Source organism: Camelus dromedarius, chromosome 9, assembly GCF_036321535.1.
Source record: "Camelus dromedarius isolate mCamDro1 chromosome 9, mCamDro1.pat, whole genome shotgun sequence".
Lineage (NCBI taxonomy): Eukaryota > Metazoa > Chordata > Mammalia > Artiodactyla > Camelidae > Camelus > Camelus dromedarius.
Genome location: NC_087444.1, coordinates 21,156,473 through 21,172,425, shown reverse-complemented (window position 1 = coordinate 21,172,425; position 15,953 = coordinate 21,156,473). Strand labels below are relative to the sequence as shown.

The following is a 15,953-nucleotide window of genomic DNA, read 5'->3' as shown; positions in this document are numbered from 1 at the left end:
TGGGACCAATCAGAGGGCGCAAGGGAGGCGTGCCCCTGCCACATCAGGGCGGCTTCTTAAGTGGTCCTCTAGCCTGTCTGGTCGCCACAGCTATAAAGAGAGGGCTAGTCGCCGTAAAATGGTGACGCTGGCTACACTATGCCGCTCACTCCCGGTCTTACTCTTTTCCTCCTCCGAGGCCCAAGCCCTCAGGCCGCCCCTCCCCGGAGAGGACAGGAGAAGATGTGGAATTTCCAAAGCTTATTGGACGCCGGTGGTGTCGCTCTGGGGGGCCGCCGGGCCCGCAGCGGCGAGCACCGCCCCTCTCGGACGGTGATTGGGCTCGCCTGAGTAGACCCGGGCTGGGATTGGTGCGAGGAAGGGCCAGAGCCTTCGGGCACCTTGGACCGGAGCGTGGGGAGGCGGTGGCAGCCGAGAAGCCGGTGGGGGCTCGCAGCTCCCTCGCCCGCCGCGTGCCTTCCGCGGAGGGCCCGGTGGAGGGAAGGAGCGAGCGGCCTCCCTACCGCATCACGCGGGGGGCGAGGGTGGCACTTGTCGCGTGTCGGGCGCGGGACCAGTGGGGTGGGCGGCGGGAGGGGGGTGGTAGCGGAGGGCGTTAGAGGTGCAGAGATCCAAGAGTCGGCAGCAGGACTAGCTGGAGACCTAGACCTGGAAGCGCTTCTGGGGAGGAGGACGTAGGGGGCAGAGGAGGGCGTGGGCGTGTCTGGCATGGGATGCCAGGCGAAGGAGGGGGCCCTGCTGAACAGATCTGTGGGTGGATACTTTGAGGAATCCTCTTCCTTTTTTCCCTTTGATTTGCCTAAGAGAGAGTCCCCATGGTCTCTGTTCAAGTTTCGGAAACCTCTTTGGGTGGGCCTAATCACCTACTACTTCTTTATAGAACTGCCCAGGGCCTTTTCTGATATTGAGCACAAACGTGGGGAATATGGCAGAAAACAGGAAACCGCTGCTGGGCTTCGTGGGCAAACTCCCCAGTGGGACCACACTTGGGAACTCAGGCAAGACTCACTGTCCTTTGTGCATGGGGCTTTTCAAAGCCCCCAGGCTCCTGCCTTGTTTGCACACAGTTTGCACCACCTGTCTGGAGCAGCTGGAACCCTTTTCAGTAGTGGACATCCGAGGGGGAGACTCTGACACAAGCTCTGAAGGGTCACTATTCCAGGAACTCAAGCCGCGCACTCTGCAGCCGCAGATCGGCATTCTCTGTCCGGTATGTGATGCTCAAGTGGACCTGCCCATGGGTGGAGTGAAGGCTTTAACCATAGACCACCTGGCCATGAATGATGTGATGCTGGAGAGTCTGCGTGGGGAAGGCCAGGGCCTGGTGTGTGACCTGTGCAGCGACAGGGAAGTGGAGAAGAGGTGTCAGACCTGCAAAGCCAATCTCTGCCACTTCTGCTGCCAGGCTCATAGGTAAAGATGGGTTACCCCACCTGGTGTGGCTTAAGAGCGGAGTACAAAGAGGTGTCCGATGGAAAGGAAAGCTCAAATGCCTTGGGAGGTCAGAGGGCAATATACGATGTGACAACACATCCTCCAGAACAGTAGTTAACTCCCGCAGCCTTTATATAATACCCGTGGTAACAGTAACATCCAGGGTTTGCAGAGTCCTTTTCAGTTTACAATTCACGTTCAGCTACCTTGGTTCATCAGTCATTTGTATAGTGAATAATTGTACTAGGTGCTACAGAAAGAGAATGAATATAATAGCATAGCCCCTGCCCTTGATATCATTTGATCCTTGTAACTCATAGAAAGGCAGGCACCATTTTCACTCCTATTTATTATCTGAAGCTCAGCAATATGACTTGCCAAGGGTCCCATAGGTGGTAAGTAGTGTATAACAGAACTGAATTAGAAATCCAGATCTTCTAACTGCTTTCTGTGCTCTTTCTACTAATCTATGCTGCCTTCCCTTATCAGTATAAGGTGCTGATTGGTGGGGCCCCACCTCAGCCTTTGCCAGGTACCCTGGAGTTACTCTGGAACTTGGGGAGGTGGGCTGGTGGGTGCTCATTGGGATACAGATAAAGTCTTTTATGGTGTTTGGTGAACAGTTTGTCACATGAATCACTTTGTCCCTTTTCGCCCCCTTCCCCTACTCCAGGACATCCCAGTGTAAAATGGCCAAGGTTTTAGGATTAGCCTAAAATAGTTTTAAAGTCCTGCTTTCCATGTGTTCTCTGGCCTCACCAACGGGACAAGTTAGCAGCCTTCAGTCTATTTTTAACTTGTAATGATGACTACCTTGCTTTCTGCTAAACAGCTGACCCTGTTTTATCTACAGCCACCCTTCTGGAGTCAAAATAGGCATGTCAGCCTCACGTCGATATGATGCTAACAGGGAAACTGAACAGTCACTGTGGGTTCCTCGGGATTTCCCTGGATCGCTAGAGGGCTACAGAAAATTAAAAGAGCTTTGATTTCTATTGACCACTGATTTTACTCTTTCTAATAATGCTGACTCGAAAATCCTTAGCTTGCTGGGTTGGGTGATGTGGGAAGATGAGGGACACTTTCTGTTGGGGCCAGCCAGCTTCTTTTTAGTTGTCTGAGGTTGACTGCTGCACCCTCTGGCACAGTTTTTGCCTCTTGCTGCGGGGGTCTCCACCAGTGCTCTCCCCTCTGGCTGGCTGTGGGAGTAGGCTATGGCTCTTGACAAATTAACTCTTCAGGGCAAGTTCCAGGATGTAGCCTTAGCATTGCAACCTCTTGCAAAGTCATAAGCCAAGCCAGGGAGCCCTAGCCTACTGTCATTCAATGCTATACAACAGCCCTTCCGGGTAGGTGTTACCCCCACTGTTTAGAGGAGGAGCTGGACTCAGAGATGGTCATGTGGTTTGTAGGAGGTTCGAGCAAGGATATGAAGTCAGATTTGTCTGACTTCAGAGCCCAGGCTTTCAAAAGTGCCCAACTGTTTCCCAACTAGAGTTGTCCCCTAATTTCCCGTTCCTGGCTCTGTTGGCCCCTAGGCGGCAGAAGAAAACAACTTACCACACCATGGTGGACCTCAAGGACTTGAAAGGCTGCAGCCGGATTGGGAAACCCATCCTGTGTCCTGCTCACCCTGCGGAGGAGCTGAGGCTGTTCTGTGAGCTCTGCGACCGGCCGGTGTGCCGGGACTGCGTGGTCGGGGAGCACCGGGAGCACCCGTGCGACTTCACCAGCAATGTCATCCACAAGCACGGGGACTCCGTACGTGAGCTCCTCAAAGGCACCCAGCCCCACGTGCAGGCCCTGGAGGAGGCCCTGGCCCAGATCAAGGGGACAAACAGTGCCCTGCAGGCGCGGGTGGAGGCTGTGGCCAACGACGTCCGAAGCTTCTCTGAGGGTTACATCAAGGCCATTGAGGAGCATCGGGACAAGCTGCTGCAGCAGCTGGAAGACATACGGGTCCAGAAGGAAAACTCCCTGCAGCTGCAGAAGGCACAGCTGGAGCAGCTGCTGGAAGACATGCGGACTGGAGTGGAGTTCACCGAGCACTTGCTGACCAGTGGCTCGGACTTGGAGATCCTCATCACCAAGGGGGTGGTCGTGGAACGGCTCACAAAGCTGAACAAAGTGGAATATAGTGCCCATCCCGGGGTGACCGAGAAGATCGCCTTCTCCCCTAAAGAGAAAGCAGGCCTGTGCCGGGGCTATGAAGTCTATGGGGCCATCAGTACCAAAGAGGTTGATCCAGCCAAGTGTGTTCTTCAAGGAGAAGGTAGGGAGGCATTTCCCATTGGCATCAAGAGGGCAGTGGACAGGGACATGGTGTTAAAGACGGGTGGCTTTTTCTGATTTGTTCTGGTCTGGTCGGGATCCAGGTAAGATCCCACTCACGGGCGATGCTTGACCTTTTTCCCGTTGAGAAAAGTAGCAACAACCAAGGAGCTCCGGGACCGTGCTTTCTCTCCAATGACAGAACAGAGGCAGTGCCCGTGGGAGGTAACGGCACAGGCTGGCGGCAGGGCGCGGTCCTGCCTGTTCAGAGAGGGTGGCTGGGGCCAAGTTCTGAAGAGAGTTTCAGAGAGGTGAGGAAAACAAGATGATGGTTTACTTTCTTCTGTGCCCTTCCGGGTTCATGTGAGCCACATATGGGCATTTTAAAAAATATGGCAGGCATTTCACTCAGTAGGGGGAAAAGACAATTTCTTTTGATCACCTCTTCCTAAAGGAAGCATGTTATTCGTACATGTATGTCACAGATCAGTCCTGACAGGACGATTGTATCCTAGGGTCATCCTGACGCTGGCTCAGGAATTCTTAACTGTTTAGAGGTCACAGGTCCCCCGCTGAGAATGATCTCTCCCTGAGAAATACCCACGAATTTGGGCATACTATGTCAGGAGATTCTTAGAGCCTTCATAAGACCTCACAGTAGTTCCCCAACCCCAGGTTAAGAAGCCTGTTTCATCTGACTTCTGGACCAGAAGCTGTAGCTACTGAATATTCCCCCAGCACCTTGACACAGTGACCAGGTTGTGGAGAACCTCACAGCACGAAGAATCCAAGCTGGTCAGCTGTTCCCCCACCTTTTCCAGCGCTATTGGCAGCTCAGAGAGGGCAGTTATGGGCTTACCAGCCTCTCACGGTTTTTTTCTAGAGGTTTTTTTTTCTCTGAATACATACATCAAGCCTGAGTGTTTTCAACGCTTCCTTAAGGCTGAAATTAAGGTCCAGGATCCTTATGTGCTCCAAGAGGAGATGCTGGCTGAGAGAGAACCAGGCTTACCAAGATGGACTCCCAAAAGTATGTGCTGGGAGACAGATGGGGAGAGAAAAGGAGGAGGAAACAGGAAGCACAACCTTTTGTTCTAAAGAGAAAACACAGGGTGGTGTCTGATCCGGGGATGTAGTCACTGCAGTTGGCCTTTGAGGTGGGTTCTGAGTGCTTATCTTCTGCAGATCTCTACAGAGCCCGCGAGAAACAGACCGCCTCTTTCACCCTGCTTTGTAAGGATGCAGCAGGAGAGAACATGGGCAAGGGAGGAGACAACATCCAAGTCGCAGTAGTCCCCAAAGATAAGAAAGACAGGTTTGTATTATACAGTCAGGCACGTGGGTAATGAGCAGTGATGGAACTGGAAACTTGAGGTCCTCTGTAGTGGTGAAGCTCTAACTGCAGTAGTTACAGCCCACCCCACCCCCATGATGCTGCTAAAAAGGCAAAAGGACCAGTTGGACCAGATGAGTTTTCCTGTATGGGTCTTATGTCTGGAGTTAGTTCTGTTCCAGAGGTCTGATCTGCCCTTCAGACTGTCTTCATCCCAAGCTTTGAATAGACTGAAACAAACTCTGTGTTGGACTGAATGGTCCCACTTTGCTACTAAATTGTGCTGGGAGCAAAGTTATGTCTCTGGAATTAGAGGAGGGAGGAGAGAGGCCAAAGAGTAGGAAGTCGGTTGGAGAGAACATAACATTTTCAAGAAATTCATCTGAACATCAGATTCAATCATTATGTATGTCGCTTACCTTGTTGTAAAATCAATCTCAGAGACAAGTGGAAGCAGCATCCTGCTCGGGGGACGTTTAAAATTAATACTGAGGGGAAAGAGTGGTAGAGCAGTGGTAGAGCGCATGCTTAGCATGCATGAGGTCCTGGGTTCAACCCCTAGTACCTTCATTAAAAATAAATTAATTAAATGAAATTAATATTGAATTTATGGTATTGTGTACATCTTAAGATAGCGGGCAGCTGAAGCAGGCTTGTGAATGAGTGGCGTTTGAACTCTCCCCTCTATTCAGTCCAGTCAAGACGATGGTCCACGATAACAAGGACGGGACATACTGTGTGTCCTACACCCCCAAGGACCCTGGTGTCTACACTGTGTGGGTGTGTGTCAAGGAGCGGCACGTGCAGGTGAGGGCGACTCGGCCTATGCTTCCCTGACCTCCTTCACCCTAGCCCGCCGGCTTCTGTCATCTTAGGGTGTGGAGACATTCCTCACTGGACCAGCTGTATAGAGGGACTGAACAGGGTTCTCTCCTTCCTTGCTTCTCTTCACTTTAGAAAGGCCCAGATGTGGCAACTCTTATTCTCACTAGAAGATGTTGGTGAACTCTCTAGACCTATTTCGCCTCCTGGCAGTTATGCTTGGCTTGTATTTTATCATTTTCCCAGTTGGTTTGTTGGAATTCCTAATTTGGGAAAGATGCCTTGGTCACAGGGGCAAACTACCAGCAGACAAGCATATATACTCAAGAAGTATAATCCAGGATTTCCCAGTGTTGTTCAGACTATGACCAGATACAGACTTACTGGAACACAACTGGGAGAGTTATGCCCTCTCCTCTCAACTGACCAGTCCTCTCTCTGCCTAACCACATGCCCATGTAATTCTCTACTCTGTTTACATATATGTGCTTATCTGTTACCATGGTTACTACACCACCTCCACAGACAAGTGTAATATTTTCTAGCTTAGAGATTATGCATTTTTTTTAATTGGGTAATACTGAGCATGTCCAACAGAATCTCTGTTGACACTCGAGCTGTCAGTGGTTTCCCCCAGTCGGAGATCAGCACTGACAAGGGCAACAAGACACCGTAGGGCGTCGTGGTGGGTTAAGCTTGTGGTCTGGGCACTAGGAAGATTCCTATTCAGTAGCCACTTACTGCTTGCCTAATTACGGGGTACTGGCGTGGGTTAGGTGTTTTTGCAAACACTATTTCACGTTTCTTCCCAACCACTCACGTATAAAGGTCATCGTCCAGTTAGACTAAGAAGGCAAACTTGCACAATACACAGAACCTCGGCAGCAAAATCAGAATTGGAACCCATTTCTTTGAACTTCAACCTGTTTTTAAAACAGATTGTAAACTCTTTAAAGAAGAGAGATTTAACATCTGGAACGCTTCTAAGGTGCCAGCCTCTCTCCTTTTGTAGACTGTGTGGTTCTCACAAAGCAATAGGCACACAGCAATGCTTATTAAATGTCTGCTGTTTAGCATAGGTGGAAACTGGAGAGTAGAAGTTGTCCTTGAAGGAAAGGAGGCAAGTAGGGGAGTTTCTAATGTAAGAATTAGTAACACACACTCTTAACCTTCCCCGCCCCATCTGGCTTCACTGCCCCGGAATGAGTGGATGGGTAAATAGTTACTCCAGAATGGAGAGGAGCTGGCTCAGTCATTGAGGGCGGGTGGGGAAGTGTGTGGCTGAGCAACTGGAGAAAGGACCACTATATCCTAGCCTTGTGGTCACGTGCTCCTCAATTAGCGAGATTGCTTAGGAGCGGAGAAGACAGAGACCGAAGTCGATGACATGAAAACACAGTTGGGTTTACTAGTGTGTCAGGTGGTCTGCGTGCTAGGAGGGCAGCATGGGTTCCTCGATGCCCCCTCTCACTGCATTTGTATCTGGCTCCATCCAGCTGAGCGCCCAGCTACTCGGTGTCCCATGGTCACTGCTTCCCTCCTACTGTCCTTGCCCCTCCAAAGGCAGACGCGGTGACTTACACTCCGTTTAGTACACGTGATGCTCAGCACATCCCTGTCGACTCATAAGATACCATTCTTTGCTCTTGGTCTGAACACTGAAGGGCTCGCCATTCACCGTGACCGTGAGGAAAAGGCACCGCTCACACCCAGGCGTGTTTCACTGCTGCACGTTCTGCTCCAGCGGAGGCCAGAAGACTGCTCGCTGCGCGTGCGGAGGCACCATGCCAGGTGAGGAGAACCAGTCGCTCTTGAAAGTCCTCCCTCACCCTCTGCGTGTCTCCCAGCAGTGGGAATCAGCCACCACACCGCCACCAGGTCCAGGATGTCGACTCAGGCTTTCCCTTTAGGAATGTGGTCTGTGCATATAAACGTATCAAGCATCTTTGTTCTGAAAATTGAAGTAGCAAACTTAAAAAGTCCGAGTTCTTTTAGTTTTGATACAGTTAACCAAACCTAGGAGCCCTGTGCTCCTCCTTGGGACACTAGATTTCAATCTGTACCCTTTCCAGCAGCCAGAGTGGTGGGGAAGACGTCAACCCATCCTGTTCCTTTTAAAACCTTAGACATGCTATTATAAAAATGATGATGATGATAATACTATAAGTAATAAACAGGAGCTTTATTGTGAAAAAAATGATAAAATAAAATAAAACCTTAGAGAAATTCCAAATGAAGCAGGGTGAATAAACCAACTAAATCAGGTCTGGTTTTGGGGGGGGGATGGCAGGGAAGGAGGGTGAGCAGGAGGGTCAGCTCAAGCAAGAAATCTATTTTTTATTTAAGTATTCTGTAGTGTCCTTACTCTAATGGTGGGCCTTAAGATAGGCTTTTGCAAACTTTCATATAAACACTTCAGGATCTACTTTCTTTATTTCCACCACTCTGCCCTTCCCTTTTGCTTAATTGTTATAGTTAAAATCCAAACCAGTCGGTCTCCTTGAGTTAGCAGACTGTTAAAATAACACTATTCTTAGAACTGAGCTAACCTCAGTTGATTTGCTGTCATCAGTTTTGAGAATCCTCCTGACTACAGAGGCATCTGAAATCTCTTTCCTCTCGCCAGGTTTCCATTTAGATGTTTTCACGTCCCCTGAATCTGAATGTTGCCATGAGTTTAATTTCCATGGGAACTGCTGGACTTCCCTCTAATGGTGGTTTTCTCTTTGTACCACGCAGGTGGGTACCTAGGCTGTGGCCACGGACACAAAGGCCATCCGGGTCGTCCCCACTGGTCTTGCTGTGGGAAGTTTACGGAGAAGTCTGAATGCACATGGGCAGGCGGGCAGAGCGCACCGAGGAGTCTACTGAGGACGGTGGCGCTCTGACGGCTTCCTGGGTACATGGTCACAGCTGCCGCCAGCGTGACTTCAGATCATCAGAGGACCCCGACCTTAATTCCGCAGAAACCTATAGAATTAAATTAAAGGGCCTTATGTTATACCCTCGAATTCAAGTACTTTTTTGTGAGTTACTCACGGATCGTATGTGCAGATGGTTGAGCACCAGAGAAAGCACTACGTTCCTCTTCCCAATGGGTTGGCAGGGCCCTTTCTCTACCAGGGAGACTCCCTTGGCTTTGAACATACATGGCGGTTCCTGTGCCGTTGATCATGGGGGTCATTTAGTTCCTTACTTTTTAATATATAACTCTTTAATTTCTCCCTGAGCTGCATGGTATTTATTTCCCTCAGAGAGTAAAAACCTCCTTTGAGCGTATCCACTTTTTGCTAGCACACTTTAAATGGATTGTAATGTGATATTGCTGTTAGGGTGGAGGTCCTCCACGTCCCCCCTGCGCCACGTTCATCACCTACTCCCAGAGCCTAGAAGATTTACTCTGTGGTCAAGGGCACACACACAGTCAGTTAAGTAAAGGGGAATGCTGTCGACACAGAACCTGATACATTTCTTGCAGATGGTACTCATGCCAAGTGATCCAGATACCATGGTCTTCCTCAGTCTCTCAACGCTCTGCCCTTTAGAGAATCGCCTTCACTTTTGTCTGTAGACCTAGGAAATTAACTAGGAGCTTTGACTCCTGTGATGTGCCTGCTTAGCTGATGAGAATTCTTGGGAGAGGAAGTACACAGCCCTGATGCCCCAGCCCTGCCAAGGTCGTCACTGCATGTAGTTTGTGTGTTCTTCTGGGCCTCTTGACTTTTATATAGCAAAAACGCAGCATGTATTAAATAAAATTCTTGGACTCTGCATTGTAAGATCCATTAAGAAGTGATTCAGTTGAGTGGTGAGCTGGCTCAGGCAAAGGAAGTGAAATAATTAGATGAAACACATTGTCAGGTCAACGTGGAGTACATTTCCTCCTTAAGTCTGACAGCTGTGAGATACATCAGAGCTGTAAATACTAATATAGTCACTGCAGTCTCACCTTTTCTGGAAAGAGTCCCTCCAGCCCTCCCTCTGACCAAAATCTGATCTTCCCGGAAGACACTGATGGCCCCGAAACCCTCTCAAATTATTAGCGATTTGCTCTTCCTCACTCCTTATAACCACGGGGCCCTGAGGTCGGGTGGGTGTCCTTCAGCTAATCACTGCTGCTTTACGATCAGTGGTTCTCAACCAGGAGTGAATTTGCCCCCCAAGGGCATTTAGTAAAGTCTCAGAGACAGTTTTCCTTGCCACAGCTGGCGGCAGGGTGCTACTAGCATCTCCTGGGTGGAAGTCAGGAATGTTGTTTTGCTTAGTTCAGGACAGCTTCCCACAACAAGAATGATCCAGCCCAAAGTGTTAACAGTGCCGCTGTGGAGAAATCCTGTTCTAGACCATTATTCCTCTTTCTTTAAAAATGGCCGGCCAGCCTGGAAGTTCATGCCTTTATACAACCTGCTACCCCTACATGATACAGCCATCTAGAGCCTACATCATTCCGCCTAATTCTTGAAGACTTCAGCACCAAACTTGCTGCCACTCCAGTACCACTCCTCATTGATCCTAGAATAATTCAATATCCACACTGACTTCTTCATTCCATGACCAGTTCTCTAATGTTCTTTTTCCCCTAACTTAGCTGTACAGTCAGACATACCCTAGACCTTGGTTCCTGCTGATTCCTCTGCATAATCCAATTTCAAGCATCCTACAACCACAAATTCACATCTTCCCGGCTCACCCACTATAATAACCTGACTCTGCGAATCCTTCCTCCCCCCTAGAATCCCCAACATGGTGATTCTACCACCTGCCCCTATTCCCTTCCCCTCCTCATGTCCTTTCCTTCATCCTACTCGGCTTACACCCTACAGACCATCGTCACACCCTTACGTGTAGTCTCCCTCTGTCCTTTTTGCCTGGCAAAACCCTAGGTTACATCCAAGTCTCCATCTAACCCGACTGAATGATCCCAGAGAAAATCACCAACGTATGATGACTAGTCTCACTTTAAATCTCTGACCAATTTCGGCGGGCTCTTAGCAATGCCTAACAGTCTGACAACATCTCTAGTCCATTTACTATTCCACTCTCCTAAACAATTATTTCACACTTTCTTCTACTCAAACTCCAACCTGTACCCCACATCCCCTTTCCACTTCTGATCTTGCTTCCTAATTCACTGAGAACAAAAGAATTCAGAAGAGAATCTCCCAACCCTCCCACCACATCCTCAAATCCACCTACTTTCTTATCAAAAGGCAACTTCTATTCGGGATCTCATTCCACCTCTACAACCCAGGAACCTTGCTCCAGGAATTCCCCCTCTAATAGGTTGCTCATTTCAGAAAATACAGTATTGCGCATCTTAAAAAACGAATTCCCCTCGACTTTGATATTTGTCTGCTAGGGCTGCCATGTACAATACCACAGACTGGGCAGCTTAAACACCAGAAGCTTATTTTCTCACAGCTCTGGGAGCTGGAGTCCAGGATCAAGGCGTCAGCAGGGTGAGGCTCTCCTGAGGTCTCGCTCCTGGGCTTGCAGATGGCCACCTCACAAAGTCTTTTCTCTATATATGCAAACCTGGCATCTCTCCCTCTTCTTTTTTTTTTTTTTTTTTTTGTTTGCATTTCAAAACTGGCTTTAAATACTCATCAGGGTGCCATGCAAAGGGGCTAGGGTGAGAGCTTGTTATATGTGAGTGGGGGCTGGGGTGCCCTGAGAGACAAGAGACCTACCCATCAGGGCAGCTGGGGTGCCCCACCCCAAAACAGGGATAAGGGAAACAGAGTAGAGGCCCTCTCTGGAGGGTCCCAGGACCAACGGGGAGCCAGCCCTCCCTTCGAGGTAGATCATCAAGGGGGCAACTGAGGAGGAGCTCCCACGGTGGCGGTGATAGGCGGTCACTTCCTCAATGGTATTGCTGATAGCTGGGGTAAACTGGGGCCGGGGTACCCTCCTTAGGGGGCAGCTGGCTGGGGTCCTCCAGAAGTGGGGGTGCATTGCAGAACTGCTGGACGGTGTAGTGAGTGAGGAGGATGCAGACACCCTTGATGAGGGCCAGCAGGATGCCCCCCATTGTGGCCGAGCCCACCATGACCAGTGGTTCACTGCAAGCAGCCAGCACAGCCCCGGTCAATGCTCCACTGGTGATGGAGTTCAAAGGATCTTCCCCGCCCCACAGCCACACCAGACCACAGTCAACGGTGGAGAACAGGCCTCCCCTCCACACCGCAAAGCTACTTCCGGTTTGAGGGGCTCAGATTCTCACAGCGTTGACAATACCTCCTTATCGGTGCCGAATTCCCAAGGCGCCCGAGCGTACTCCTCCATGGCGCCGGCGTCCAGCCTCGCAGTCTGGCTAAACTCCAGCTGGTCTCTCCCTCTTCTTATAAAGACACCAGTCCTACTGAATTAGGGCTCACTCATATGATCTCATTTAACCTTAATTACCTCCTTAAAGGCGCCGTCTCTAAATACAGTCACATTAGGGGGTAGGGCTTCAATCTATGAATTTGGGAGAAGCACAGTTCAGTCCATAACAATTTTTTCATCCCCCTCTGACAGCTGCTCCATTTTTCTGCTTTCCTGTAAAAAGACTTCAAAAGTAACCGTGGTTTGCTCTATCAATTTCCCCTCCTTGCATCCTCTCTTGGTTCAACCCAGTCTTTCATCCTCATCACACCACTGAAGCAGCTCTGGTTAAGGTCACCAGTAATATCCACATTATGGAATCCAATGGTCAATTGTTGATCCTTATCCTTTTTGACCTATCAACAGCGTTTAACAAAGCTGATCACTTTCCCTTCCAAGAAATATTTTCTTCTCTTGGTTTATCTGGCATTACTCTTCTTAATTCACCTACTTCAGTGATTTTTCTTTCTCAATCTCCTTTGTTAGTTCCTCCTTATTTCTCCAGTCTCAACACATTTAAGAGCTCCAAGGATCAGTTCTTGCATTTCTGTCTTCCCCCACTGCTTCCTTCTCATCCTCTCATGAGTTTAAGTACCTTTGGTACACTGATGACTCCCAAATTTATCTCCAGCTTCAAACTCCGTGTGATTATATCCAATAGCTTAGCAATCTTCACTTGGGTGTATCATAGGTACCTCATATTTAAGCTGTCTAAAACAGAACTCCCAATTTCCAATTCTCACTGCCCACCAGCACCAAAGGGTTTTGCCTGCAGTCTTCCTCCATCTCTTTAAAAGCAAAGTCTAAATCCATTCTTACAGGTGGTGGAGCCAATCACTTTGGAAACATTCGCGACTCTGCTCTCAGGCATCACACCCAATCCACTGGCAAATCCTATCAGCTGTCTCTCCAAAATACATCTGCTGAGCACTGCTCTCTGCCTCCACTGCTAGCCATTCTGGTCTAAGGTACCATGATTTCTCACCTGGAGTTTTGCACCAGCCTTCTAACTAATCTCTGCTTCCACCCTTCACCCCCAACTGTCTATTCTCCCCCCAACAGTCAGAGAGGTCCTTTTAAAATACATCACAACATGCCACTCTTCAGCTCAACACCCTCCAATGGCCTCCCATGTTACTCAGAATAAAGACAGTCTTTACATCAGCACATAAGACCCTACAACACCCGAACTCCTGCTCTTCTCTTGTTCCTACCCATCCCCCCTCCATCACTCTGTTCCAGCCAAACAGGCCTGTGGGGGCTCCTCACACTCTGTCTGGCAGCCTTTACAATCACTGCCCCTCCATCTGGAGTGCAATTCTCACAGGCAAATACACAACTCTCTCTCTCATTTGCCTCAGGTCTCTGCTCCTTTGTCAGATACCATCTTATTGGAGAGATCCCTAACTACCCCGTATAAATCACAACTCTCCAGCCTGAGACTCCAGGTCATCTTTACTCAGCTTCGTCACCGTCCAACATACATGTTCTATTTCTTTCTTGTCTGTGCTCTCACACGAGACTGTAAGGTCTATGAAGGCAGGGATTTGACATTAACCCCTTCACTGCCGCCATGTAGGGCAGTTCTTGGCACACAGTAGAGGCTTAGTCAATATTTTGCTGACTGAATAAAGATCTAATTGGTAGAATTTTTAGTTTGAATCTCCTTGGTATCTGTTTCTACAAGCCTTCCTTTCCCCTAAACTGATATTTTTTTCCTTCAAACAAACACTTGGTAAAAAAAAACTTCAGCCTTCTCTCAAACCTGTTGGATAAATTATATGCACCTTAGGGACCAGCCTTGAATTTTCCGATTACCTCAGACAGCTAGGGATTTGCTTGCCATGAAGAAGCTTTCTGTATTACAGCATTTCCCCCCATATGTCTTTTAATGAGTCAGATTTCAGAACTGAGGATAAAACGCTTATCATTTATCTCAGCTGGAAAAAGGTTTTGGTAACTGGATAACTCTAACATTTCTATTGCAACAGAAAATTTCTATACATCTAGATTCTGGCAAATGCCCTAGACTTTAAGCAATATTAATGGTAACAGTTCCACTACAAATATTAGAAAAGTTTGTGCAGGTGGTGATGGGAAGGGGGAGGCTATTTGGTCTGCGCCACAATGGAGTCTAAACCCAGCTGAAAAACTTGGCAAAGTAAGAGTGATCTGCAGGGCCCAAGATTCCAAGGTGAGGACAAAAAGAAGTTCGAGAATTTATGAACTGTCCCCAGTGTAACAAAGTGCTTCAGAAATCACCTTTGAGCTGTGAGCACTGAGGCATCAACAAGGTGCAGCATTGTGATGTAAGCCACATCTCTGGGGTTACAGGTGGGAAAAAAAGAGCCACAAATTACAGCCTCCATCCCCTGGGATGTTGTAACGGGATAAACACCTTGGCTGCCTTGGATAACAAGCATACACACATAGCTGTCAGCCACTCACTCTCAAATCTCAAAAAGGCGATAGTCACTCAGCTTTACTCCAGAGGAGGTATACCTGTGTGCTAGGTGTGTTTCAATTAAGAGGTGGACGGGTGAAGTGAAATGCTAATCAAAAGCAGAATATAGGAAGAGGCATTTCACTCTTTGTCTTATTAGCTTCTGCACAGTGATTTCAATTCCTTCATCACTTCCTCAAAGAAGTCCTCCTTAACTAGGTCAAATCCCTGTCCCACGCCCCCCCAGCCACACATACCTCCCACCATACAACTCATCACCACGGCCACCTCACAGCCGGACGTGATGATTGCATTAACGCCTGTCCCCCCCCTACCTGGCTGTGAGCCTCAGGAGGACAGGGACTGGTTTTGGTTTTGGTTATCCTTATATTTTCAGTGCCCAGGAGTGTCTGGCACATTTAATATATGTTTTTAAATTAGTGTATGAATAATTAAGCAGTAAAAGTGTTCCTCCCATCCTTGCTTTTGTATGTAATCTACACTCAGATTTAGCTGAGGATTCTGGGTAAAAAGGGCTTGAGCTAGTGAAGACGTCATCTCCTCTGCGTCCCCCTCACCTTCCCCCACCACCCGGGGTTAGATGGTTCTTTCATTTCCATCCCTGTCCCCTGGCTACTGACTCCTGTGGCACTTTGTATTAAAACTGACGCTAATTTCATTTATATGCCTACAAATTCTAAATGCCTATGATTCTCTTTGCACTTGAAGGTAGACCTTTTTATTCTTTCTGTCTCTCCCTAGGGCTAGATGCTCCATAGCAAAGAGCAGTACAGTATCCCACTGTGTAGGCCCAATTTTCTCATGGTATTACGGTAGACATCAAGATTTCAGACAACCAGAGAGGCCACACTGACACTGGCATTTCCATGACTACCCTGTTAGTGCAGAAGAACCTGGCTTCAGCTCTGAGCCCTGCTGCAAGCTACTTCATTGGGCAACAGACAATCAGAGAGGAAACAGCCCAGTGCTCATACACAGCCACCCCAAATCACACACGATCGCTAGAGGAAGGGGTCATGCCCCACAAAGACATCTTTCTCCCTACCGTATTCATAATAATTGCGTGGCAGCACAAGTCCTTGGCAAGGTTTTAAAGGGCCCAGGCTCCATCCAGTCATGCTGTCACTATGCCCTTTTTTGATTTACACTGCTAAAGAGAAGTCAAACTGTATACCTTCCATGGAGGCCACTCTGTCCCATAAGAAGCACCTTAGAAACTGGGTGCTCAGCGATGTGGCACTTTGCTGACAGATGCTCACCATC

The 15,953-nt window shown here is 48.7% G+C and overlaps 2 protein-coding genes across 3 annotated transcripts in view; one reads left to right on the top strand and one right to left on the bottom strand.

The window, feature by feature from the left end:
- Positions 1–67: 67 nt before the first annotated feature.
- On the top strand, positions 68–9,639 carry TRIM45 (tripartite motif containing 45). Of its 2 annotated transcripts, none has more exons than XM_031457896.2 (7): positions 68–422; positions 881–1,413; positions 2,973–3,706; positions 4,891–5,020; positions 5,731–5,845; positions 7,525–7,651; positions 8,600–9,639. In XM_031457896.2, exons 2-7 carry the CDS (start codon positions 926–928, stop codon positions 8,746–8,748), a joined length of 1,743 nt encoding a protein of 580 aa, XP_031313756.1. In that variant the 5' UTR covers positions 68–422; positions 881–925; the 3' UTR covers positions 8,749–9,639. The 2 variants fall into 2 exon arrangements, with proteins under 2 accessions (XP_031313756.1, XP_064344950.1); XM_064488880.1 differs by having other exon boundaries at positions 70–422; positions 1,163–1,413.
- TTF2 (transcription termination factor 2) overlaps positions 8,019–15,953 on the bottom strand; it is a 47,948-nt gene continuing 40,013 nt past the window's right edge. The window contains exon 25 of the transcript XR_004138795.2: positions 8,019–8,830. The gene's annotated coding sequence lies outside the window, so the exon portion shown is untranslated. The remainder of the gene's footprint in view (positions 8,831–15,953) is intronic.